Here is a 12,532-nt window from a genome sequence, read left to right on the forward strand (position 1 = left end):
ACTAAACTATTCACTAGAACTCACAAAATGAGAGCTTGAACCTATGTATTTATGTAAACCCTTCACAATTAATGAGAACTCCTCTACTCCGTGGACGTAGCCGATCTGGGTGAACCACGTACATCTTGTGTTTGCTTCCCTGTCCTTATTCATTTACGTACTTATCTTCACTAGTGATCGAAGCAACCAAACGAAGGTCACAAACCTGACACTTTCTGTTGTACCAAAGTCCTCGCTGATTTTGTGCATCAACATGCCCAATTTTGTTGCACTTGTGACACTTGACCTTGTTTTTAACCCAACACTCTCCATAGTGAAGTCTATCACAGAATTTACACTTATCCCCCATGTTGTTTGCCTCATTCTTCACAGTGAATCCAACCTTATTACTCCAATCACCCTTGTTACTCCATTGTTTCTCTTTTGGCTTAAAATTCTTGTGATATTTGTTACTGTTTGGCTGGCCATTGAACTTATTAGACTTCGGGGCAAATTTCAAACTAGCAAATGCTTTCTCCATACTACTCTCCCCATGTCTATCCAACCTTTGTTCATACCCCTTCAAGATAGCTACAACATCCTATGCATCTATGGTGTCTAAATCCTTAGTATTCTCTATCATAGCTGCAATACTATCATAGGACTTAGGTAAACTAATCAACAATTTCTGAACAATTCTTTGATTACTCAGATCTTCACCATAGCTCTTCATTTGATTAATCAGATCAAACAATTTAGCAATATACACATAAAGAGATTCACTATCATTCATGCGAGTATATTCAAAATCTCGCCTAAGACCTTGAAGTTTCACAAATCTTACTTGCTTTTCACCAAAAAACTCTTGTTTCAGGATGTCCCACGCAGCCTTCTCACTTTCCTGAGTTGCAATCCTCAGGAAAATTTGATTTGAAACGGCACCTTGAATAATACCCATTGCTCTAGCATCCTTGACCACATTCTCTCGCAGCAGCTTCCTCTCCGCCTCTGTGAGCTCTTCCTCCTTCGCCAGAGCTCTGTCCCCACTCTCAACCATATTCCACAGTTCATACGAGCGAAAGATAGTCTTCATTTTGATTTGCCAGAAATCAAAATTCTCGCCATTGAAGATTGGCGCTCAGAGTTCTCCTCATCCAGAACCAACCATGTTAGACACTCGAATCACTGCAATAAGCTTTTGCTGTGAATCTGAGCTCACCTACTCGTAGAAACGATGCCCAGAAGTTTAGATCCAACCTGGCTCTGAGGCCATGTTAGAATAAAGCAACACAACTACACAATAAGTCTAACAGTATTTGAGAGAGATGTTCGGAAAGATTTAGAAGATGAATTCGGAGGAAGAACACACACAGAGCATAACTATTGAACTTCTATCATTGTATTTCATACTGAGCATATGAGCTCGAAGAGACACTTAACTGATGGAGATGAGAGAGAGAGAGACATAACCTCAATTCAATCTCAACCAACCATTACAACCTATCTTAAGATCAAGACACTTGTCAAATGATAAGCCCTATGAGACTTAATCAACACATCACATTTTTACACAATGGCTCAGCCTATGAGCTGAGACATAACACACATAACAACCTTGTAATGTTTTCTAATCAGCTCAACAACTTACATACTAACAATTTATTCTCCATTTTGGTACCAAACAACACATTTCAGGAAAGAAGAACCATCAACCCAGATAATTTGGCCACACGATTCCTCTTAATGCTTCTTTGGTCAACCCAATAGAGCATGGTGGAATTAAAAGAAAATTAGACACCTAATATGTACCAAATAATGGGCAGAAACTATAAGGATAAGAATCTAGTTCACGGGAATATATCAGTGGAAACTTGGATGCACAATCTCATGAATATATATTCGTGCTACTCGATATAACATACCTTTGAACTACCAGATAATTCTTTCTTCGAGTTTGCAAGATCATCGTCAACTGAAGAGCTCTCTAGCAACGCAAACTGCAATTTTGGTGTAGGTCTGGAAATCCTAAGAAATCAATTTTCAGATGAGAAAAAAAAAATCAAAAGCATGAAGAAATGATATCCCCTCTATTGTCCCTTAGGCAGATAGTACGCGTGCATTATAATCATCTTATATTATCACATCAAAATGCGCAAGTTTTGTTGCTGGGACAGAAGTTCATTTCCATGTAAATTAAATAGCTAAGGTACAATTGGAAGAATGTAGCTGGTTTGCAAAACATTTGTCAAACACGAGGATCCAATCCTTCTATAAACACATTTACAAACAAGAGCTGAAGAAACATACAATCAAAATCAAATCAGTGATTCAAAATTTTGAATTGTCCAATGAAAACCATCAATCTTTAATTTCTATTGGCATTTAATTGTACGCAGCTTCTATATCAAGAACTACTGATAGATGTTTGAAAAAGTTAAAAAACAAAGAACCAATTACTCCTCTTTTCTAAGATCATTCATGATAATTTATAATTTATAACTGTGTTCTCATGGGTATCTGTGTGAATAACACTTCCTAGCTAACGTGTGTGAGTCCACATATATACGTGTAATTGAAAGAGTTAAATAAAATAAAACGACGGGTGGGGTGGGGGTGGTGGTGGAAGCGGGGGTGGTTTAAAGGACCTAAACAGCAGAATAGGGTCAATGACAACAAAGTTGAAATGGTTTCAGCAAAACAAGATGGAAAGAGTCCTGACGTAATTTCCTATTAGTGTCCCTCCCAGCCCTCTCGTAATGACCTGCTAAACATCCCACTTTCCACCAATGCGTCGCTATTGCTACATTACTACTGCCAGGCCATAGAGATTGAGATGGAGCAAGAATATCTCTGTCATATTGTTCTTGAATGAGTCTCAATTGAGAATTTATAACCAGCTCTTTTTGGGTCAGAAATTTCTAAATTGTTAGAGCTAATGCTTTCCCAATGCAAGGAGTACCGGATGAGACTAAGGACTGGTTTGGTATTGCTGTGCTTTGAAAAAAAACTGCTGTGAGAATAAGTGGATGTGCTGTGAGAATCAACAGCTGTGAAATAAAGCAGCAGAGTGTTTGGTAAACTTTTTTGTAAAAGTGCTTTTGGAAAAAAAAAATCAGTTTGATAGTGAGTCTTTTCATTAAAAGAGCACTGTAGCTCCGTGTGCTTTGAAAAAAAGCCAGTTTTCCAAAGCTGCAAATAGCAGCTTTAACTTTTTCCTTTGATTTCAGCTTATTCTCACAACAGCTTCCAAAATAAGCCCTTTTTTTTAGTTTACCAAACACCTAAAACCCTCACAGCTTTTTTTCATGGGTGCTTTTTTTTTTAAGCACCTCACTCCCAAACCACCTCTAAATGAAGTAGCAATTGACACTTAATGAAATACTGTATAAAGAACTGGAAGCCAAATATACAAAGGGTCCAATTGGAAATGCATCTCTAGAAAGCACTTCTTTTCATAAGAGCTTCAATTAGAAGAACGTCGAAACATATAATCAAATGAAGTGCTTCTAGAGAAAAAAAAAAAAAAAAAAAAAAAAAAAACCCTCTTCTTTTCTCTGCCACACATTGTCAGAAGCGCTTTTGGCTATTAGGAAAACACTTTCAACTATTCTAAAATAACTTTCAAACAGGCCCAAAGCAGATTCCAAACCCAATTGTCTTCTCAAAATCTAATTATCTCCCCTATTTCCCCATTACAAGTAAAAGATGGAATATTTGCAAACACAAACTCAATTCCCCATGAAATGTTTTCCCTTTCCCCATGAAAGCCAGCCTTAGAAGCAAAGAAAACCGGATTTGGATCATCTCCTGAGCTAATGGAGAGGATCCTCCTGACCCATCATCGTGGGCCGTTGGATTTTTATCCAACGATTATAATTATTTTAACTTTAAAGGGACCCCCTCTGTTTGTAGCCGTTGGATAAAAATCCAACGATCCAAGATGATAGGTCAAGAGGATCCTCTTGATTAGCTCAAGAGAGGATCCAAATCCAAGAAAACCCACTCTCCACTAAGCTCAATACAACTATTTGGATTCCCAACCAACCAATAAACAAGTCTCAAAACATTCAAAGCAAGTTGAAAAATCAGAGCAAACACAGAGTAACAACCAAGAGGCAGATATGGAAGTCCAATTGAAAATCTAAAAGATACGCATTAACTGAAAACTTCAGTAAAGAAAAAGGCACACACATCCGCCATTGAAGAAGGAAATCGTGAAAGGTTTTCTGACCATGGAGAGACTGTTGGAGCTTGAAGAAGAAGCTTGGAACGAAGAGGCAGGCGTCAACGCCATGGTCAATCCTGTAAATATATGCAGTTTTGTGGCCATTCTGATGGACAAGTCAGTTGAAATGCTGCAAAATTTGATAGATATGATTCAAAAAGATGATGATCACTTCTCCAAGTTATTAAGAAAGAAACTATTTTTAATACACCCCAATTTATTTTCAAACGTGAATTCTAAGATTTTCTTCTTCAAGTTTTCAAAGTTTTGTTCAAAAAAAAAAATCTCAAAATCACTCCCCCTTTCCTTAACAAAATCGTAACCATTAAAATTAGGGAGTTTTAACGAAAATGGCTTGGTACTATTCATTCTTAACCATAAGGACATTTTATGTATGAAAAGTCTATAATAGATCAAACTCTTCTCTTTATTTACTCTTATGCCATTACATGCGGACCACAACGATGTTGACATTTCTGTCTGGAAATACATTATGATGCTATTCATCTTATGCTAATTTACAGCTAGTTCTTCAGGCTTCCATCATGTTGTCGATGTTATGCAGCTTTTCTTCTAACAAATTATTCCAATACTGTTCATCACCTTCTACTAGCTCCGCATCTCTTTCTCTATCTTCTTTCACCTTGTAATATATTTCCGCTGTTTCTTCTTTGAAATTTTGGGGCTTCCAATAAGGCTGATGACTGATTCTTGTCTTGCTGTAAATATACATCTCTTCTTCTTCTGCTACTAGTACCATATCATACCTAAAATCTTCAAACTCATCTAAAGCAAACATTTGGATCCCCCTAAATTTTAAAATATCTTTGTATGAAGGAGTACACCTATGTGAGGAGATAGGGTTTAGTCTAAAGGACTCTTTATTGATCATGGCTATATGCCTAGCTTTCTCCTTATGCATGTGTACATACCAATCTGGAGGACTACTAATAAAACTTATGCAAATTTCTTTCCACCTTTCTAGATAGTCTTCTGCTACTTTAATAAGCTTTTCAGGAAATGATTCTAGTTGAGAAATACAGTTAATAAATATTTTATCTAGATAACCAAACTCTAATAGTAAGGCAGGGGTGACTTCTACCTCATTATGCTTTTTCTGATGCTCATAACTAAAATGCCATGATTTAAAATCTCTCATGTCAATCCTGGCCACAGCTACGCTAACTTCTGGTTTACAAATACAATTCTCTGTACTATCACAAAGACATGGAGGATACATCTTTGTAATAATATACATCCCTGGTTTTGGATCAAATATGGACTGATACAAAGCGCATTATAATTGTAATTGTAACTCTTTCATGGACTGTGATGCTCTGCTCAGGATCTCATTTTGCATATCTGTTGGCATTATTCTTAGTTTTGCTTTTGAAATTTCTTCTAATAAAACATCGTCTAATATTAAGTCTGAAGATATATTTCTAAGAAAACTTTCATATTTTTCTTGTTTTTCTTTGTCACTCAGAACCTGATGCTGATCATTACTTTGATGTTGCTCCATTTCAACGTCTTCTTCTAAGAGCTCAATCTTAATTTCTTCTATGGGTTCATTAGCCTCTTGTTCTATGGGTTCAATAACCTCTTTTCCTTTATGCTGATCAATTTCTAAACCTATTTTTAATTCTCTTTTCAAGGTGTCACTTGCCTTTTGCTGCATTCTAAGATATTGGAGTTCTTGGTTCATTTTGGTAAACTTACCAAGTAATGACTCATGGTCCCTAGAAATGGCTTGAAGATTGTGCTCAAGAGAATAAATATGTTGCTGGTTTTGGTGGAAATTAAAATTAAAGCTATCAAACTCTTGTTCCAAGGCTCTAATTAATTTTTCATGACCTAACCTCATGCTTGGCTGCTTAATTTGGATATTCCAGAAATTATCTAAGAGAACCTGCTGCCTATCAGAAAGCCCTGGTACTCTTGACCTGTATCTCAGAGTTGGATTTCTGATTTCTTCAACAATATTGCCATTAAAGTTGAACGTGGGTACTGGTGGTGATGCTGGTCTGCTCATGCTATTTTGAAATCCACTGAATGGTGGAGGTTGATGGTGCATCATCATGCCATTGAAAGAAACTCTTCTGCCTTGCGGCCTTGTGCTATTTGCTGATGATGGTCCACGATATTCCATACCTGTTCAACAAATTAATCTTGATAAGATATCAGCTAATGTATTGTCATTACCTTTTATATGTTCAAAAATTGGTTTAAAACCATTTCCTGTAATTGAATCAACAAAATTAACCCATCTTCGGGCTGCCTGTTTATTAGTATGTATCTTGTTATAATGAGAAACTATATTTTGACAATCTGTTCTAATCGTAAATACTTCATTATGTAAAAATAAAGAAAATGTTTCAAGTGAATTAATTATCCCTAAAATTTCTAAATCTGTTGATGGTAATCTTGACTGTACATCACTAAACTTTCCTGAGGAATATCTACAAACTTGTTCGTCAGACTTTGGAGACTCCCTATGCTTTTTCTGGTATAGTATACCTGCCCATCCTAATGATGAAGCATCTGTTTCGACTATTTTATAACTATCATCTAATGGTAATGTTAATGGCTTAAGTTTAGTAATTTCTTCTTTTATTTTTTGAACTAATTTAATATCTTCACTATTAAAATATTTTTGTCCCGTTTTGCTAGTTTTACTATGTAATACTGCTATTTTTCTTCCTAAATCCGGGATAAAATTTCTTGCATAATTTAGCAATCCTAAAAATGCTTGTAACTGTTTCTTATCTTCTAATTTGTTTGGAAATTCTAATACCTTTTTAGCTATATGATCTTGTAATTGTATCGTACCTAACTTGATATACATTCCTAAAAATTCTATATCTTGCTTTTCTAATGCTATTTTATTTTTGCTAATCACAATCCCATTATTAATAAATTCTTGTAAAACTATCTCTAAATGCTTCCTATGTTCATTTCGATTTTTACTATGTATTAAAATATCATCTACATAAACACTACAAAAATTATCATATTTCTTGAAAATTTGATCCATCTTTCTTTGAAAGATCGATGGAGCATTTTTAAGTCCAAATGGCATAACAAGCCACTCAAAATGTCCTTCGGGACAAGTAAAAGCTGTCCAGCCAATTGATTCTTCTGCTAATCGTATTTGCCAAAATCCTGATTTACAATCAAATTTACTAAAATATTTACTTTGTTGAATTTTATTTATAAGTTCATCTTTATTTGGTAACTTATAACTATCTTCATATGTATTATCATTTAACCTCTTATAATTATAAACTATTCTAGCCTTTCCTCTTTTTAGCTCTGAATGTTTTCTTACTACAAATGCTGCTGATCTGTGTCTGGACTTAGAGGGTCTAATTACTTTTAAATTTAACAACTCTTTTATTTGCTGCTCAAACTCTTGTTTACTAATTAGACTACAAGGCATATCAGACATCTTAATGGTTAAATCTGGGTTAATTATATCTAATTTTGCTAGTATTTTATTTTTGCTCCAATGTAACTGTGGGTCTTCTCCTATAATCCTAGTTTGTTCTGCTAATTGTAACAATTCTTCTAAACTTTTTGGTCTGTCTAACTGTAAGATTTCTATACGGGTTCCTTCATCTATAATTGGATATTCGTGTTCAAATATTTCTTCATCAAACTCAAACTCTTTTAGATTATTATGCTCATCATTTTCTTTTGAATTTTCCAAATAATAATTGTCTTGACTACTAGATTCTTCTATACTTATACTTTTGTATGCTTCTATGGTATTACTTTGGTCAGTTATTGTAATTCCTCTTTTGAAAAATGTTATGCTAGGGTTCATAAATAAAAAACCTTGTAAACTTTTCAAAAAGTTTAAACCTAGAATGAATGGGTATGATCCTACTGGTGAGACAAATGTTAATGGTAGATTAAATTGTTGTTTTTCCACTTTAATGGACTCATTATTAATGCAATGTGTTAAATAGACTGGTCTTTCATCAAACTGCGTTATTTTCACTGGTTTTGCTAATTTTTGTCTATACTTTTCTGGTACTAACTCCTCTCTTATGACACTCTTAGTACTTCCTGTATCTATCATAGCTGTTGTTTGTATCTTATGTTCTTTTGCCAATTCTATTTCACAATTTATGGTAATTAAAGAACTATTTTTTGGCTTTTCTATACTATAAACAGTATTTCTTAATATTTCAGTGCTTTCTTGTGATTCTTCTGAATTAATTTCTAATAACTTATTATTATAACAATTTTCACACAATATTGAATATGTATTATAGTATTTATTTGCAACTAATTTACTACACTTATGACATTTTTCTGGCCAACCTAAATTAATGTATTTATATTCTTCTTCATGCTGTTCTTCTATGAAGGCACACATATACTCTTCTAAATCACTATTTGTGCTACTTGAATCTTCTGAGTCTGAATCTATCATGTTAATACTCTCTATACTATAAATACTCTCATTATCACTTAAATTATCTAAACTGTATATTGACTGAATATCCTCATCTTCTTCTAACTTAAGTAACTCCATCAAATGTACTTTCTCTTTTGACTGTTTACCTAGTTTTGGACATTTAGGTCTAATATGTCCAGCTTCTCCACATAAATAACATTTACAATTACTCTTATCTTTTGGTGCTTTATATTTTCTAATCCAAGGTCTGCCACTTCTTTTTCTAAATTGTTTTGGAATATATTTTCTCTTCCTATATGTTCTTGAAGGTCTTATACTGAAATTCTTATACTGTTTGTAGGGTTTATATGACTTATATTTCTTTTTGTGTATTTTCTTATGCTTATTTTTCTTATGACAACCATACTGTTGTGGTAAATCTATGTTTTTACAACTCATGTAAAATTGTTTCCTAATTTGTCTCTTAGCTTTTATTTGACTACACTCTTGTCTAAGTATATCGTATACATGTTGAATTCTAGGTCCTATTGCAATATCATTTTTCTTTGGATGCTTTTGCCATTCATTCCAAATCTTTTCTCCTATTGGTCCTTTTATTTTTGTCATATAAGTATCTAATAAATTAATATCACTAATTCTACCTATTCTACCTAAATATTTAAAGAAATCAGTGGTATATTCAGCTATATATTGTAAATCACAAATTTGTAATTGTTCCAAATTTCTAATTGCTCTTTTCTGCTCTTGTTCACTTCTGCCATCTAATCTATTATGATCTAAAAATTCTTGTTTAATCAAAGTAACAAAACCATCAATATTAAAATGTGTTTTAGCTGCCTGATGCTGTTCTGGATTTTGGACTTTCCATGACTGGAAATAATAAAAAACTAAACCATCTAAAGTATGCTCAAAATAATCTAGCATATTTTGTGAATTACTAAAATCTAACATCAATGCTGCATGTACGCAACCTTTTTCCCATCTTTCAATTGTTCTCTCCCAATCTTGTGGATCTACATTGTCTAAGTTTAATATATTACCAGCTATATTAATTTGTTCTAACCCTCTCAAATATGGAATCCTATTTTTTCTAGGTTTTATCATGCTTTCTTCTATGTGGTCTACTCTTGCTCCTTCATTATAATGTTCATTTGTTGGTCTCAAAAATTGTTGATCAGTTCTACTTGCTTGTCCTGGATTTTCTACTCCTGATGTACTACTTTCTTCTGCTGGATTACATTCTTCTTTTAATTCTAATAAATTATTATATTCTTTTGATCCTAAAATATGTTCTACTCCTATTTCTAAGATTAAATTTTTCATCTCCTCATCTGAAATTTTATGTAGTCCTAAATCATATGTCTTATATTTTTCTAAATACTTTTCTTCATCTAAATGATCGATATCTTCTATAAGCTTGTCTACAATATGATCAAAGTTTTGCTCAACTAAATTAATATCTAGATTATCAAAAGCCATATGTATATTCTCATTTTCGATCTCACTCTCATCCTCTTCTATTTTTTCTAGTTGTTTATAATTACTAAACCTAATTGTTGCTTGACCTGTACTAGTTTCATATATTTGTACTTTATCTGGTTGTCTATTTTGTGCTACTTGTAAATTGGGCAATGTCCACTGAGTTCCTTCTAAAAAGCTATTATATACGGGTTTTGCTTCTATCATATTTACATGCTTACTGCCAAATGTTTGAACTAAATTTTGAAACTCTAAATTAAACTTATGATTACATCTATTAGACACTTTACCTATATACATTAAGCTAATACACAAATTTTTATATTCTCCTTTCATATTATAATTTTTTGTTCTTATGCTCACTTTAATATATTTACTAAATTCATTAATCGTCATAACATAATTTGGAATGCAACCTATGACTGCTAAGTTTGAACTTAAGTCTACTTCAGCTGTTGCTATTGCTGCTTGTTGGTGATTATCCCATCTATCATCATATATGTATACTAAAGCCTTTGTACCTACTTGTGCTCTGGTTAATCCTGCTATTCCAATTAATATTGTTCCTATATGAATCTGACTAAAATGTGATTTTCTCAAATGAGTAACTGCTTCTTTACTAATTAGATTAAGTGTGACTTCTTTATCAATACAACTAACTTCATGTTGACTGATGCTGCTTACAATTCTACTTCTGTTTTCAAATAAACCTAGTTGATACAAGTTATATTTATTTTTCTGTGTTCTCTCAAAACCTCTTCGAATAAATTCTTGTGATTCTTCTTCATTTGGATAAATATCTTCCGCTCTAACTACTTCTTTTCCTTTTTTCCTAAAGAGTTCCATTTTCTATTATCAAAAGGATTTAGCTTAGGTCTTCTATTATTATTTGCACTCAAAGTTAAATTTTCTAATTTATCTAGCAAGGATGGTGGAAGTGATGAAGATGCGTTATGTAAAACTTGGTTTATTTCTGCTATTTGTTCTTCAACTTGATCTAATTTTTCAGCTAGACTTAAAACTAATTGGATAATCAAATTATTTTGCCTAATGGGAATATTACTACTGGATACTTGTGTTGAAAAATCTGTTAATCCTACTAGTTCTTTATCTAATTTACTAATTTCTTTCAAAGCTTGAATATATTTTCTGCTAGTTCTAGAATCTGTCATTAAACTAATAATTTGTCTATTTTATTATGCAACTTATCTACTTGTTCTCTCAACTCCTTTTGTACGAATTGAATTTTTTGAACTTCTAATTTTAGTTGTTCAACTATTTCTAATGACCTAAGTTCTACTTGCTTTGGCTTACTATCTATGAGGTCAACAAGCTCTTTTATCTCTCTTTTGCTAGGAAACCTTTGAATATTTTTATTATTATCTTCTAACTGAGATGTAATATAATCTAAATTTTGTCTAATTATCTTTATGGAATTTTTCTGAAAAATGTTCTAACAACTGGTTTAACAAATGATTATGCTTATTATTTTCTAATTTTATATTTTCTGCTTGACTAATAATAAGATCTATAATACTATTGGCTTGCGGATTTTCTTCACTGTGCAAAATATGATTATGCTTTCTTGATGGAAAATAACAAACTAAACTATTTTGGTCTAAAGTTATTTTTCTTTTTTGGGGTTCACTAATTTCTAAATTAAGATAATCTATCATATACTATAGTCTACATTTCTCTAAAGTTACAGCTAATTGGTTTCTTGGAACCTCTCTTTCTTCTCTCAGGGTCTCTAAAACTTGGTCAGTTACTCTTTTTGCTTCTAAAACTTTATGCTGCACTTCAGTGTTATTATATTTACTAATAAATGAAGGATGTTCAAGATAACCAAGATAAAACTTTTGCTTCTTCAAGGTCCTGCTAATTCTTTTGGATATAAATGATAATCTTCTCTTTATGCTATTTATAGTTGGATGTCTAGGACAATAAATACCTGGTAATTGTGGTTGACAAGGTCTACAGGGACAATAATATCTGTTATTCATACAAAATAAACAAGTGTGATATCAGTTGCTTTAATGACTTCCGTCCTCAAGGTACTTTACTATTATAATCATATTATTAAAATGCTAAACTTGGCTCTGATACCAAATTCGAAAAGCATGCACGGTTAAATAGTCAGATGACCATTATAACAACTAGACATAGAACCTTGCACATGGAACTCGACATGTTTCAGCATGACGGCCACTCACAGTACAAGTATAAGGCCTTAACGGCTGAACTCAGAGGTACAAAGAACTCAGAGGTACCCTGGTTAATGTCTAGTTATTTGTATGGCAAGCATTCAACTATAACAGAGTGCTCGAACAAAGTATGATCGTCAGTTTAGCAGATTAATAATATAATCACAATAGTGTTTCCCTGTTTTGGACTAGAAGTCTAATTAAACAAACACACTAAAG

At 33.0% G+C, this 12,532-nt stretch overlaps 1 protein-coding gene across 1 annotated transcript; it reads right to left on the reverse strand.

Annotated features, from left to right (window-relative positions):
* Window positions 1-580: 580 nt before the first annotated feature.
* Window positions 581-1,036, reverse strand: LOC139194949 (uncharacterized). Its single transcript, XM_070820110.1, has one exon. The coding sequence runs from the start codon at window positions 1,034-1,036 to the stop codon at window positions 581-583; it is 456 nt and encodes a 151-aa protein (XP_070676211.1).
* Window positions 1,037-12,532: the final 11,496 nt, after the last annotated feature.

This window comes from Malus domestica, chromosome 04 (assembly GCF_042453785.1).
Source record: "Malus domestica chromosome 04, GDT2T_hap1".
Lineage (NCBI taxonomy): Eukaryota > Viridiplantae > Streptophyta > Magnoliopsida > Rosales > Rosaceae > Malus > Malus domestica.

Coding starts and splice junctions, on each gene's coding strand:
- LOC139194949 (XM_070820110.1), bottom strand. CDS start 1,036: ATGGTTGAGAGTGGGGACAGAGCTCTGGCGAAGGAGGAAGAGCTCACA.